Source organism: Danio rerio, chromosome 16 (assembly GCF_049306965.1).
Source record: "Danio rerio strain Tuebingen ecotype United States chromosome 16, GRCz12tu, whole genome shotgun sequence".
Classification (NCBI taxonomy): domain Eukaryota; kingdom Metazoa; phylum Chordata; class Actinopteri; order Cypriniformes; family Danionidae; genus Danio; species Danio rerio.
The window spans coordinates 53,391,682-53,407,932 of NC_133191.1; the positions used below are offsets into that span (position 1 = coordinate 53,391,682).

At 35.9% G+C, this 16,251-nt stretch overlaps 1 protein-coding gene across 9 annotated transcripts in view; it reads right to left on the bottom strand.

Moving 5' to 3' along the window:
- Positions 1–16,251, bottom strand: part of rftn1b (raftlin, lipid raft linker 1b) — a 435,159-nt gene that overhangs the window by 124,673 nt on the left and 294,235 nt on the right. For 5 of the 9 annotated variants that reach the window (XR_012392555.1, XM_073926765.1, XM_073926762.1 and 2 more), the window contains one exon: positions 7,630–7,807. Coding sequence is in view for 8 of the 9 variants with exons in the window: in XM_073926765.1 (XP_073782866.1) it covers positions 7,630–7,807 (178 nt within the window). In the remaining variant the exon portion in view is untranslated. Of the gene's footprint in view, positions 1–7,629; positions 7,811–16,251 lie in introns of all 9 variants that reach the window. The other 4 variants (XM_073926763.1, XM_073926761.1, XM_068214259.2 and 1 more) reach the window with 1 other exon arrangement.

The window sequence follows — 16,251 nt, forward strand, 5'->3', positions numbered from 1 at the left end:
TGGTAATTATGTGTGTATCTTGCCTTTATTCATTTACTGTATGATTTGTTTATGGGTAAAACAAAGACCATGCAGGTCAGGTAGTTTAAACGGTAGGCTACAAATAATTAATTGGTCATTAATTAATGAACTATTCATAATCGAAAATCAAATCGAATCGTGCCTTTAGAATCGAAAATGTAGCCGAATCAAGGATTTGGAGGATCGTGACACCCTTAAAATATATATATATATATATATATATATATATATATATATATATCTTGACGAACTCGATAGCATAGTGAAAACAAGACAAAAGACTATACCGATTATTTAGTCTTTCAATCAACCTCATGATCTCACTCTTAACAATCTCTATTTATAAGTGCCATGCCTACATCTCAATATCAGCAGCCAATAAATTATAGAACTCCACGGCTCCATGGCTCCACCATCTGTTTTGAGGCTTGTTGGGATCTTCATTTCACATTGACAGCTTTGGTGATAACAATAATAAAAAAAAAAAACATTTAATAAAATCATAATTACTTTTAAAAAATACTTTTAAAAAATGATACTTAAATAATCTCAATGAGATGCAGCACAAAATGCCACTATTTCGCAATAACCCTTCAATTAATGTTGGAGAAAACAGTGAACATCCAGCCTGATCTCACGAGAAAACGTACTGTAAGTATTTTAGGTTTTGCCAGTTTAGTGGCTAATTCGTACGAATTCGTACGAGTTCAATTGTACGAAATGGTACGATTTTAAAAAGGAGGCGTGGCACCTGACCCCACCCCTAACCCCAACCGTCATTGGGGGATAAGCAAATCGTACTAAATTGTACGAATTAGGTCGTACGAATTCATACGAATTAGCCACTAAATGAAAAAGTTACGAATTGCCGTGAGATTGTGTTGGAACATCTTAAAGAATGTCCAAATAAACATACCAAAGACCATGATTTCTAATCAATAATAATAATAACAAATTCAAAATCAAACAGAAAGTGCTTCAGGGGTGATTAATGTGTCGGTGCTCTTGGGTAGGGATTCATAAAGATAAACAACAAAATCATAAGTCCAAGGTAAAGTAAGTGAAATATACTCAAATTTATATACTGACCGATGGAGTGGCATGGTGGCTCAGTGGTAACCACTGTTGCCTCACAACAAGAAGGTAGCAGGCTCGAGTCTTTGATTTCTGTGTGAAGTTTGCATGTTCTCCCCATGTTGATATTGATTCCCTCTGGGTGTTCCGGTTTACCTCACAGTCCAAACACATGTGCTATAGGTGAACTGCACAAGCTAAATTGGCCGTATTGTATGAGTGTGTGCATGGGAGTGTGTATGGGTGTTTCCCAGTACTGTGTTGCAGCTGGAAGGGCATCCACTGCATAAAGCATATGCTGGATAAGTTGCCGGTTTATTCCACTGTGGCAACCCGTAATAAATAAAGGGACTAAGCTGAAGGAAAATGAATGAATGAATATACTGATAGACTCTCAGCAGTAATGCGTTCAGTTATCATTGATCTGTGAAATGAGTTCAGTATATGCTGGATGTGTCAGATCAGCGCTCTCTCACAGATGTGAGTTCTGGACGTCCAGCGGGTGACTTTGAGCGTCTGCCACTGTTTGGTCAGAGGATTATGGATTCGCTCTTCAACCTTCAGCAGCTCTGTGTGACGGACTGTGCAGTGTTGCTTTCGTGCTTAAGCCCTGTTTAGGGCCGACGCTGTGATGTCTGATCCAGTCTGCAGGTCAGACTGACCGCTGTTTGACTGACGTGCACAGCAGCCAATCCCAGTTTTGATATTATGTGCCATTTAGGGGCAGGTTTATTCTGTGTGACATACTTAAAGGTGCTGTATGTAAGTTTTTGACTCTTCTAAAGCATAAAAATACGAGAATATGTTTGCAAATATTTAAGAAACTTGCTAAGGGAACATTCTTGTGTATTTGAAAAACAATGCTGATATTCTGCTTTGAAAATGCGCGTGATCAGAACGTCTGTGTTTGTTTTGGTTCTTTTTACCCGCCCACTGCCAGTTTAGCCAATTATATTTCAGCACCCCGGGTTGCCTTGGTGAAAAACCCAGCCTGATCTCACGAGGAAGCGTAAGTATTTTACGTTTTGTCAGTTTAGTGGCTAATTCGTATGAATTCGTACGAGTTCAGTCATACGAAAATGTATGATTTTAAAAAGAAGGCGTGGCACCCAACCCCACCCCTAACCCCAACCATCATTGGGAGCAAATCATAATAAATTGTACGAATTAGATCGTACAAATTCATACGAATAAGCCACTAAATTAAAAAGTTACGAATTGCCATGAGATTGCATTGGAAAAACGCATATTTCATTCATTCATTAGGCATCATTCATTCAAACTATGCATCTGCACCTGAAATGCGAGCTCTGGTGGACAGTAGCAGACTCCGAAATAAGATACACATTCAGAGTTCCACATGAGGAAGTCTTATGGACATTAAGGCCAACTCCCAATTCTGTTTTTGTACCCCTTCCCCTTGGCCCTTGAAACGGAGTGTGAAAGGGAAAGGCTTCAACATTTACGCCTAAGAAATGGGACAGCACTACAGCACCTGCACACGTCATCATCTGTCATCGCGATCTTTTACTTCATGTTAAATTAGATGATTACTTCTTTTTTTTTTTGCCTTTTACTGCTTTACCTTTTGCATATTTGCATTTACAGATTTTGCTATAGTGCTTATCTATATTTATCTATATTAGGGCCAATGTGTGATAGCTTTCTTTATAATGTTATTTTATTTATCTTATTATTATCACTCTTATTTTGTAAATAATTTATGTCCTAAATATAGGATTTGATGCTAGAATTTTAATAATTGTACTATGTTTGATTCATAGAGGGAAAAAAATGCTAAATAATTTTGTTTTCTGCTACAGATGGGCGACACGGTGGCTCAGTGCTTAGCACTTTCGTACGTAAATTTGTGTATGAGTGTGTGTGTGCTTGACTGATAGTGTATGGGTGTTTTCCAGTACTGGGTTGCAGCTTGAAGGGCATCCGCTGTGTAAAACATATGCTAGAATAGTTGGCGGTTCATTCTGCTGTGGCGACCCCTGATAAATAAGGCACTAAGCCGAAGAAAAATAACTGACAACAGGAACATTTTAGATTTATTTATTTAATTTTTATTTAATTTAATTTAATTTAATTTAATTTAATTTAATTTAATTTAATTTAATTTAATTTTATTTTATTTTATTTTATTATTTTATTTATTTATTGTAATAAAATATTATAATATAATATATAATTATATTATATAATATATAATATAATATTTTTTTAATTATTGTGTTATTTTAAACGATGTTTACTTTCATTTTAAGTATTACAAATTCAATTGAATGAGAAGACTAACTTGAAATTTGGGGACTAATCTGGAAATAAAATATATCCCTCAGAAGCGCTTGTTCCGTCAGTAACTTGTAAACAGATCTTTTCCAGCTGGACTGCAGGTGTTTTTCTCCTGGATGATGTGCAGGCTGGAGGTTTAATATGTAAAGCTGATCTGATGCTGGACTGAGGGGCAGGCGAGGTGAGTGGAGAAAGTGATTGAAGATGGTGCAGCAGAAATGATTCACAGCAGTCATATCTGGGCAAAAACATATGTCTGAACACTGATTGCATATAACAGGGTTTTGTTGTCTAGTTATATAATCAGAATGTATGTAATCAGAGCTTGCATGTGGCTGCACCAAATCTGTTAGAATGATGGATTCTTAAAGGGAATGTTCACCCCAAAAAAAAAAAAGTAAAAAAGATTTGCTGTTCAATTGGTTGAATCTCTGGCCATCCAAGATGTAGGTGGCTTTTTTACGGGTCAAAACTGACCTATGACTAGGCCCACATGGAATTTTACAGAAAAGTTATATAATACTGCAAATATACAGCTGAAACCAGAAGTTTACATACACTATAAAACAAGGAACATAACCATTAAAAAAAATGTCTGATGGTAAATCATACTAAATGTTACTATGTCAGGTCCTTTAGAATTACCTAAATCATTTATATTTTCTAAATGCCAGCAATTTTTTTTTTTTTAGAGAATTTTTTTCAATTTCTAGACAGTCAAAAGTTTACACACATTTCCTTGGTATTTTTTTTTACTTTGCTTTTAAAATGTATAACTTTGGTCAAATGTTTTGCGTATCCCTCCACAAGCTTCTCACAATAGTTTGAAGGAATTTTGGCCCATTCCTCCTGACAGAATTGGTGTAACTGAGTCAGATTTGTAGGCTGTCTTGCTTTTTCAAGACTCTCTCAAGGCTTTTTCAACTCTGCCCACAAATTTTCTATAGGATTGAGATCAGGTGTGATGGCCACTCTAAAACATTCACTCTGTTGTCCTTAAAGCACATTTTAACTAATTTGGCAGTATGCTCAGGGTCACATAAACATCTGACTATTTTTAAATGGTTATGTGCCTTTTTATACAGTGTATATAAAATATTATATAGTATATAGGGCAAGATAAATGGTGCTGTAAATGTAAATACAGGATTTTTTGCTGTAACCAATTTACAATAAGTTACTGGCGAACTGTAACCAATTTAGCCAGTCAGTTACTGTAACTTTACTCTATAACTTTAGTAATAAAGTTTGTAAAATAATATTTTCTGTCTTTTAGTAGTTCAGTTATATGAGAGACTTGCTTTGTTTACAATTTACATTGATTTACATTGTAAACATTAAATACAAGTAAAAAAAACTGCATGATTTTTTATTTCATATATTACGTTTTTAGTGATGACACTCCTAAAATCATTCCACATAAATCCACATTTTTTTTAACAAAATTCTTAGCAGAAATAGCAAAAAACGTCTGCAGATTTTGTCTGGCTCTACCCATGACTAATTTAACAACAGAAAAAAAATTATGTTTTTTATATGTTCCTAAAAAGTGGTTCAGTGGTTAGCACTATCACCTCACAGCAAGAAGGTCATTGGTTCAAGCCCCATTTGGGTCAGTTGGCATTTCTGTGTGGTGTTTGCATGTTTCCCTCATGTTGGCGTGGGTTTCCTCTGGGTGCTCCGTTTTCTCCCACTGTCCAAAGACATGCGCTAAGCTAAATTGGCCATAGTGTGTGTGAGGGTGTGTGTGTGTGTGTGTGTGTGTGTGTGTGTGTGTGTGTGTGTGTGTGTGTGTGTGTGTGTGTGTGTGTGTATGTGTGTGAATGTGAGAGTGTATGGCTGTGTCCCAGAGCTGGGTTGCGGGTGGAAGGGCATCCGCTGCAAAAAAAATGTGCTGGACAAGTTGGCAGTTCATTCCACTGTGGCGACCCCTGATTAATAAAGGGTCTAAGCCAGGGGAAAATGATTGAATGAATGAATGAATCTTTTTCTAAAATGAGCCCAACATTAGAAAAAAAAATCATTTTTATATTTTTATGAAGGCTGTGTGCATATAAAGGTTGTCTTAAGGGTCAAAAAGACCTGCCAGGTACAGTACTGTATAAAACCATATTTACACAACAAAAACTATGGCACACACTCCAACACATACACTAAGAGTGTGATGCTTTAATAATAATAAAATATTAATTCCTAACATTTATATAGCGCTTTTCTGGACTCTCGAATTGCTTTACAAAATAGGGGAAATCTCCTCATTCACCACCAGTGTGCAGCATCCACCTGAATGACGTGACGGCAGCCATATTGTGCCAGACCACACACCAGCTGATTGGTGGAGAGGACACAAAGTGATGAAACCAATAATGATATGGGGATGGTGAGGAGGCTATGATGAACAAAGGCCAGTGGGCAGATTTGGCCAGGATGTCAGGGTTAAACATCCTGGGCATCCTGGGATTTTTAACGACCACAGAGAGTCAGGACCTCGGTTTAATGTCCCATCCGAAAGACGGCTGTCACTGAGCAGTTTAGAGTCCCCATCACTATACAGGGGCGTTAGGACCCACACAGCTGGCCCCATGCTCGTCTCACTAACACCACTTCCGGCAGCAACCTAGCTTTCCCATGTGTTCTCCCATCCAGGTACTGACCAGGCACAGCCCTGCTTAGCTTCTGTGGGCGACCATGTAAGAGTTGCAGAGAGCTAGCTGCAGAGCTTTAATTTTTACTGTCTTTATATAAACACTTTTTACACATACTGTATGCAGATGCCTTTAGTATTAGAAAATACAGTCTTTACTTAAAAACGAGTGTTATGTCCACTGATTAAACATAAAATCTAGACTTCTACAGAGTTTGTGATGAAGGGCTTTTCTTCATGCAAAATACTCTAGATTTGGTGAGTTTAGAGGTTTAGTGAAGACGGCTCATTTTTGACCCAGAATATACTCAGGGTTCAACGCTAAGGATATTTTCTACTGGCCCGACTGGACCAACGGTTCAGATTTTTACTTGCCCTAAAAAGAATTTCACTGGCCCCAACAAAATAAATTTTAAGAAATTGCTATTTCTTAGCTACATATTTTAAATAATGTGTCAAAAATAATGTCTGTGAATCTGTGAAACTTAAATATTTAAAAAAAATGTTAAAATATTTAGCAGTAAAATAGAGCAGTATAGAAAATGTGCAGGTATTTTATTGCAAAGCAAAAGGTGGCTGATTTAAAAGTGACAGAAAACTATGCAAAACATCACTTCATTTTTTTGCCGTTAGAAACAGACGTTTTCTTTTAGCCTCATAATTTGATGTTGTTGTCATGTTGCCGTCTCTTCACTGTACCGGTTTTAAAATCCAATCAGATAAAAGGAACCAAAAAGCATTATGGTGTTTACGACTTCACAGAAAAGCATTCAAAGACTTAAAAAGCACAAATTGTTTCTCGATTCTAAGACTGTATTTGCACACAATTGACAAATTGTCACAGGCAAATTTAAATTTTGTAACAAGGCAGCAATGGCCTGATCGGGCCAGTAATGATTCTCTCTTCTGTCCCGAACATCTCTCACGCTGGCCCCGGGCCATCGGGCTGTCCTTATTTTTGAGCCCTGATACTGAATTCTAAAACCACACAAGTGTCAAATTACACTGATATTCACCAATGGAAAAGACACACAAGCAAAGCAAAATACGAAATTCATCCATGCTGAAGAGTAAACATCCAGCGTGTGTTTTCAAACGGAGCAGCATTTACTACACAGAGTCGTAGTTGACTTTGAAGCTAGACGTTTTTGCTTTTATTTTATTTTGAGAACACAATTCTGTTTAGTTTTACATTGATATATTTAGTGTCAGTTTCAATTTATTTATTAATTGTAGTTTAACGAAGTTATCAGTGTCAACCAAAGCTTAGCGTTTGCACAGCTTGCAACTCTTGCGCAGATCCTTAATAAATAAATATAAAGTGATTGTTTAAGCAAACACTGAATGAAAAAGCACACCAATGCAGCTATATACCAAATTTATTTACGAGTATACACGCAAGGCGCTTCAAAACATGCTGGATGCGAGCGTAATGATCAAACATGTCCATCAAGCACATTTTTACATTGAAAAATAATAGCAGAGTAGCGCATTTGAAATGGAAAATGTGTTCTGTGTGAACTGCCCCTCACTGGTAAAATGCTGCTGATGTAAATTGTGCATCTGGTGTTTTCTGTTTCTGCACTCACCCGTCAGACACTCGGATGAGCAGCGCGCGGTAGATCTGCCGCTGGACGCTGGAGGACTCGGGCCCGCTCGGGTGGATGAACGGGTGCACAGCTGTCAGGATGAAGCCCTGCTGGTACAGATCCTGCAGCTGAGACGGCAGATCCCTGACCGACGACAGACACAGAGAGGACGTCCCGTCTGCTGGAGGACAACACGCAGGGTCAGAAAAACAGCTCACGCTAACACACATACATCTGTTCATTTCAGCCTCATCGCCACTTTGAGTCCCTGGAGGATCTGATGTGTCTGTATATTGCAGCCTTTTAATATTATATTCTTTATTATCGTTATAGTTTTTGAGAAATATGCCAAGCGAAGGTTACTGTGATGCTTACTTTAAATTCAGTATATTATTGTTTTAATGTATTTTTAAATTATTTTTGTAAACGTATAAACTGGTATTTATTACAGGTTTCATTCACATTTTCACTAAAATTCCATGACTTTTCCATGATTTTTCCAAGACTTTCAAGTAAATTTTCATGACCTAATGTTTCATGCAATGTCTACATATGCGTGGCAATGCATGTTTAAATTTATTACAGCATATTGTAAAACACGCAGCAATCTATTTAGGTTCAATTAATATTTATATCTATGTAAAGTTGATTTAGATAATGCTCACACTGCACTAATAATGTGAGAGTAAATGATTGGCCAAGCACAGACAAGAAGTAAATAACCTAAATTCAAGTATATGGATATCAGTTTTCAAAACTTTGAGGGTTTTTCTGTTTTTCCAAAACTTTTTCAGGCCTAGAAAATGCCATGTCAAAATTCCATGACTTTTGCCAGGTTTTCCATGACCTGTATGAATCCTGTTTTACATTTATTGATTTTCTTTTCGGCTTAGTCCCTTTATTAATCCGGAGTCGCCAAAGCGGAATGCACCGCCAACTGATCCAGCACGTTTTTACACAGCGGATGCCACTACAGCCGCAACCCATCTCTTGGAAACATCCACACACACTCATTCACACTCATACACTATGGACAATTTAGCCTACCCAATTCACCTGTACTGCAAATCTTTGGACCGATGGGAAAACCGGAGCACCCGGAGGAATCCCAGAGGAAACCCAAGCGAATGCAAGGAGAACATGCAAACTTAGATACGCCAACTGACCCAGCTGAGGCTCAAACCAGCGACATTCTTGCTTTGAGGCGACAACACTACCTACTGCACCACTGCGTTCCCCCTCCCCCTCCCCTCCCCTCACAGATCTACCTTTTACATTAAAATTAATATTTTAATAGGAAGCTTTAAAATATTATGTTTGTGTATATACTTTAGATTAGTCAGTACTGAAGCCAAATCTTACCTAACAATAAAAATTAACAGATAACAGTCCAAAAACTACTCCACCCAAATTTATGTGTGTAGAAAAATATTAAATACATTTTAAATAAGAGGAATAATCAAGCGAAAAAAGTAGAGTAGAAATTTTGTAGGGTTTTTTTTTTTGTTTGTTTGTTTGTTTTTTTTTTTTGCAATATTTTTCTTGAATTTAATTGTATTAACTTTCCATTTCTAAATATGTTTGGTGACTAAAACATTATTTTAATAAATATATCTGTTAAATCAATATGTTTTGTTTAAATGCACTAAAATTGCCTATATTCACTGATAAATGGATAAAAATATTTATTTTCAAAATAAACTGAATTCAATTATGCTGAGCACTGTATATACATTATAATATTTAATTATAAATTATAATTATAATATGTAATATTAAGTGATTTTAAAATATAAAATATTTTAAAATAAATTATACATGATAAAGATGAATAACTAGAGGTTTCTAGGATTTTAAACTTTTATTTTAAAGTATAGCAGAGGTCTTTGATTGTTGGTGATTGTTTTTTTTTTATTATTTTAAATAGTTTTATTGTTATTTTTAATTATTGTTTGTAAATAATTGTAAAAACTTATAATGCAAACAAAAATCCATCCAATGATTCTATTGTTATTATTATTTCAACTAGCGCTTTGGGTTATAGAAAAGAGCATTATGAATAAAATGTTTTAATATATTTTTTAAGTAATTTAAACAAAATAAAAATTATTTATACACATAAATAAAAACATAAGTAAATAAATAAACTAATAAATAAATATTAAACAACAACAAAACATCATCTAGCAAACCATATTAAATAAATTATAAATACATAAGATGGCATTTTTATATTTCAAATATATTTGTATAAATGTTCAGATATAAAAATGTTCTAACCTCTAACTATATGTATATAATATATAGTTAAATATAATAAATATTTAACATATAAAATGCCATATTATGCATTTATGATTTAAAAAACTATTATATTTATATTTAATATGGTTTATTAGATGATGTTTTAGTTTTTGTTTAATATTTATTTATTTATTTATTTCACCCTGTCTGCATTTATAGACGAGCAGAATATTAGGCAGGAAAGTAGGTCATGTCAGATTTGAACCCGAGTTGACAGCTCTTACACTTAAAGATCACTTTATAAATCAACAGCAAAATCATCGCACCTACATTATGAATATTTCATACAACACCCAGCCCTTTCTCTGTCCAAGCCGTGACCAGTTGAACACAGTTTATGGTTTCTTCTCTGGCTTGTTTTCTGGTTGGTCTCTATATATTCTTGTCTTGATTTAATGGCCCTAATGAAAGCCTAGTGAAGTGTGATTGTTTAGCTGGTCTCTGTAATCTGAGCAGGCGTTTGGAAGTTGAACACTTTCACTGGTTTAATCTAAAGTCTTGTCTGGACACAATCAGAAACGGAGAGCTGAGGATTCACTGCACAACAGACTGAACATGTCTGAATCAGCCAGCAGAGCAAACACAGCAGATGTGTGTCAGATTGAGACGCTGTATACTGATGACAGGGCATCCAGACCGAGATCAACACACACACACACACACACACACGCACTCACGCACGCACACACACAAACATGATAAACACACTTATACATACATATACACACAAAGACACTTATAAAAAAAAAAAGAATTATATATATATATATATATATATATATATATATATATATATATATATATATATATATATATATATATATATATATATATATATACATTAACACAAGCCAATCCACCAAATTTGGCTGGCGGGTTAGACAGCCACCTCCACTAGCCACTTTGTCTGGTTGAAAATTATTTTAAAATTGTAGTTTTCTTAAAAGCAGGGTTCGACAATAAGGATGCCCAATACTCGTGCAAATGCGATCTTAGAATCGAGAAGCAGCACGACAGATAAATATAATGTTGTTCGTGCGGGTAAAAGAAAGCTGGTTGAATACCGAATGAAGGATAATCACTTGCGCGCGCAGGTGATATGATGCGCACGACTGTTTAAAACACATGCGCGCTCCCGTTTTCTTGTTTGAAACAACTTGAAACGCAACTGGTGTGATCGGTTCTCTTTCATAGACAAGACAAAAAGTGATATTCATGCACCCACAGTCCTGCTGCTTTCAAGAGCTCCAGACTGGTCTTTTTGTAAGCAGCACTGGTTGTTTTCACTTTAACTATTATTTAAACAGGATCAGGCATATTAACTTCCCATTAGCTAACTGGTGTCAACTGTTTTTTTTTTTTTTTTAAAGAAACGTTTTGTTAAATATAAAGTATAGTATACAGTAATATTTTGCTTGTTTTGACACATTATTTAACATTTGTGACTAAGAAATAATTAATTATTTATTTTTAGTGTGTTTATAGAGATTAATTTGGTAAATCCTTTGAGCTCTGAAAAGTGATGTGAAATAAAAACTAATTGTAAAACAACACTATGAAACCATGACTCATGTGCTCATGCTCACTGATCAAACTCATACACAACACACACAAAAAGTGTAATGAATAAGGATGCATGTGGCCATTCCACAAAATCTAAATCATGTCATTTTTGAAAATTAAAAATTTTGGCTAGTGAAAATGGCGAGTGGCTAGTAATTTTGAAAACTATAGCCACACTGGCTGGTGATCAAAAAAGTTCATTTCAAGCCCTGTATATATATATATATATATATATATATATATATATATATATATATATATATATATATATATATATATATACATACACATACATTTGAAGTCAGTTTGAATATACAGTTTATTTTTTCCGTTTTCTGTTTATTTTATCTTTGCCATGATGACAATAAATAATATTATATACAGCTTAATATATACATAATAATATAAATAATATATACAGCTTAAAGTGACAATTAAAGGCTTAACAAGCTTAGTTGGGTTAACTAGGCAGGGTAGGGTAATTAGGCAAGTTATTGTATTACAATGGTTTGTTTTGTAGACTATCGAAAAAATATAGCTTAAAGGGGCTAATAATATTGTCCTAAAATGTTTTTTTTATTATTAAAAACTTCTTTTATTCTAGCCAAAATAAAACAAATAAGACTTTCTCCATATATATACATCTTGTTTTCAGACTTGCAGGGGAAAACGTTTCTATATTTTAATATAATTTTTCTAGTGTTTTGGTGGTTTAATTAGAGGAATAGTCTACATTTAAGTCACAATCATCCCTACGGTTAATATAACACTAATTAATATAATATTTAAAATAATTAAAATAATATAATAGTTTTTTTTATAATATAAAGCAATTTTTGGGCGAGTACGTAGTGCTCAGTACGTAGTGCTGTCGCCTCACAGCAAGAAGGTCGCTGGTTCGAGCCTCGGCTCAGTTGGCATTTCTGTGTGGAGTTTGCATGTTCTCCCTGCATTCGCATGCTCAGGTATCCCCCACAGTCCAAAGACATGCGGTACAGGTGAATTGGGTAGGCTAAACTGTTCATAGTGTATGAGTGTGTGTGTGTGTGAATGTGTGTGAGGATGTTTCCCAGAGATGGGTTGCAGCTGGAAGGAAATCTGCTGCATAAAAACTCGCTTTATAAGTTGGTGGTTCATTCCGCTGTGGCGACCCTGGATTAATAAAGGGACTAAGCCAACAAGAAAATGAATGAATGAATGATAACGCAGTTTTTTTTTTTTGTTATATTCAGATTAAATTGATCTATGTAGTTAATTCTGGTGTAGTTCTGTGCATTGTCCCTGCTTAACCCTTTCAGGCACAAATTAAATTTTAGAAACAGGCAAAATCTTTTAACTGTTGTAAATCAGCAACGCCTGCCTTGAGAGGGTTAATAAAGAATTTAAATAAAATAAATATAAATTACCAGACATTTTTGTTTTACTTACTAACAAATGTCAGTAAAATCCCTTTGCAAGTCCTGATTCAGCTCGTGACTGTAGGTAAAAAGTAAAAAAGCGTAGACAAATCATGAGCTTGAGCTGACAGAAAGAGCTGATTGTGTCTGTATGCGTGTCTTCTTTTCTCAAGCCCAATTCCAAAGCTCCATTGTAAAATGCAAAAGGGCGCTTCAGGCAAATCATTGGCCAGCTAAAAATAACCCTGGATTGCTCAATCATATTCTCCGCAAGCCCTGAGATAAAACCAATGATGGGAAAATAGTCCACAGATCCAAAAAGCCTGCTAAAGCGTACGTGCGCGGTTGGATCTGTTTAAGTATAATTAATCCCGGTATGTTTGATTTGATTTTTTTTTTTTTCTGCTTTGTTTGTGTAAACAGAGACTCTCCCCGGAGGCAGAAGCGTGCTGGGTTTGCCCTCCGCAGTCGATGCTATTTGCTCTCGCCGCACTTTCTGTGTCTCACAAAAAATAAGCAACAAATTTGATCACATGCCACTGGGAAAACACATATTGGGATGTTGCTTAAGTTGCCCTTAATCACCGTAAGAACTCCCTAAACGGCAAGTCAGTGCCAGACAATATCGAGAAGTCTTTTTCAGCCCTCTGAACCACAACAGATCCGCTTTCGATAACATATGAGATAGTTCATCCCATAGGAAAGAGCAGTCACAAAGGAGCTCGCTACAATATCTCAAACTGTTTCTCCTGGACGGTAATGAGAATGAATGAGGAGCAAATGCACAGGCTTCTCAAATTAGCTTCTCCAAAGGAAATGACAGGAGTAACCTCGAATATATCATCTTTAGGAGACTTCTTTTGCAATCAAAGAGCAACATATGAACTGTTTACTTCAGAGATGGCCGTAATGACCTTCATACTGTAGATGTGGGTCAAAGTCGAATAGGGATTTTCAAGATGTTGCTTTGTGAGCAATAATAATGGCTTTAATACATTTCTACCATAATGTGCAAGAAGACACCTGGTAAAATGTAATGCTGTAACCCCTTGGATCTTACAATAACAGTGCTGTGGTTAGAGCATTCAATACATCAGTGATTAGCTGTTGAAGTCAAATCTGCTTTTCAGCAATGGCTAAGCTGAAGAAAAAAAAGTGTTTTTGTAAATATTGCCCAAGTGATGTTTAACTCTCCAAGGACATTTTCACAGTATTTCCTATAATGCTTTTTCTTCTGGAGAATGTCTTATTTCTTTTACAGTTAAATTTTTTTGCAACTGCTAACACACAAAATCTTTTCTTTTCACACAATTTCTGAAACCTCTCACTCAAAATGCAAAACTACACCTCAAATCTCTAAAACCAGAAGTTATTTCTCAGCCTTGAACTTGGTTTTCAATTGCATAAAACACTTCAAAACTCTACACACAACTCTCTACCTTCAACACAAGAATTTAACAGGAAGCTTACTTTTCTTTTCCAAAAACCACCAATCAAAATGCTGCACCTATTTGCACGGTCACACACACACACACACGCACGCACGCACGCACGCACGCACGCACGCACCCACACACACACACACACACACACACACACACACACACACACACACACACACACACACACACACACACACACACACACACACACACACACACACACACACACACACACTCCTTAAAGCTCCTTAAATGTAAAAACCCTAATTTCTTAACTGATCACTAACCCATCAGTGCTTTACTGTAGTATAGGCCTGTAAATAGGTGTTCTGGTCCCAAAAAAAATGGTTTGCCAGCCATCCACAATTTGTAGTTTTCTATCTACCCCCATATTCACCTTTTCTAAATGCTAAATTCCTTTAGAAAAAATAGAAACATTTTTGTCAGCCTTTCAATTCTGTTAAATTCAGAATTATTATAATTATTAATAATAATTCTTATCACCAATAGTATCTGGATGCAGCCTTTATGAGTCTCCCGTATTTCAGACCCATCTCCCGCCCATCTCCCGTATCGTTTTATGTCCCGAAAAACTACCGGAATTTCACCCCTCACCCGTTTGTTCATTTGTCAAATAAATATATGAATAATTTAGCCTAAGTGCTCGTCGTGCAAGTTCATTATTAAAATATGAATGGAAAAAAGTGATTAGAAAATATGCTAATTAATTGACGATCAATAATAGGTTATGACGGAATTTTTACAACCCTCTCCGTCAAAATGACGGAAAATGAAAAAGTGTAATGCGATCTCTGAGATATAAATATATATAGGGTGAGGCAGTGGCGCAGTAGGTAGTGCTGTCGCCTCACAGCAAGAGGTCGCTGGTTCGAACCTCTGCTCAATTGACGTTTCTAAGTGGAGTTTGCATGTTCTCCCTGCATTCGCGTGGGTTTCCTCCAGGTGCTCCGGTTCCCCCCACAGTCCAAAGACATGCAGTACAGGTGAATTGGGTAGCCTAAACTGTCCGTAGTGTATGAGTGTGTGTGTAAATGTGTGTGTGGATGTTTCCCAGAGATGGTTTGCGGCTGGAAGGGCATCCGCTGCGTAAAAACTTGCTGGATAAGTTGGCTGTTCATTCCGCTGTGGTGACCCCGGATTAATAAAGGGAGTAAGCCGACAAGAAAATGAATGAATATATATATATATATATATATATATATATATATATATATATATATATATATATATATAATATTTAAATATAATGGGTCAAAAACACCATTCAGCGTGACACAGCCTTTATGATAGCCAGCTAGTTAACGTTAAGTGAACATCGTAGCGTTTTATGAACAGCGGGTAGCTAACGTTAGTTAACTTATCTAGCGCTTACGGATAGCATAAACTGCTGTATTTTGTGTAATATATTATTTTTAACTTAACTTGATAGGTTTCTTCAAATTCAACGGTGAATTTTTGAAGGCCATTATTTCACAATCTTTCGAAGGCAGAGCATGCACTTCATTCTATATGAACTGTCTTTCACTCCGACAAATGCAAACATGGGCTCTAAATAGTGTCACGGTGGTCTTTTTTCTCATCACTACGAACAGCTGAAAGTGAAGGAGATGAAGGGGGAATTTCAGGGTTTTCCATGTCGAAAACAAACTAAAGTGCTCTCAATGCAGGAAGGCAGCGATTCTTTGATCGTCAGAATGACGACGAGCCAGCTCATTCAAACCAGAGCAATCTGCTGCTCTGGCAGTGATAATGTGGTGTTGGAATGATTCGTAACATTTTTATAATTGTACCGAATAACAATGCAGCACATAAAAAGTCTATCGGAGTAAAAGCATTAAACTCATCGAAAATATGTACTGAAGTAAAAGTGAAAGTGGCAGAAAAAAACAATATTG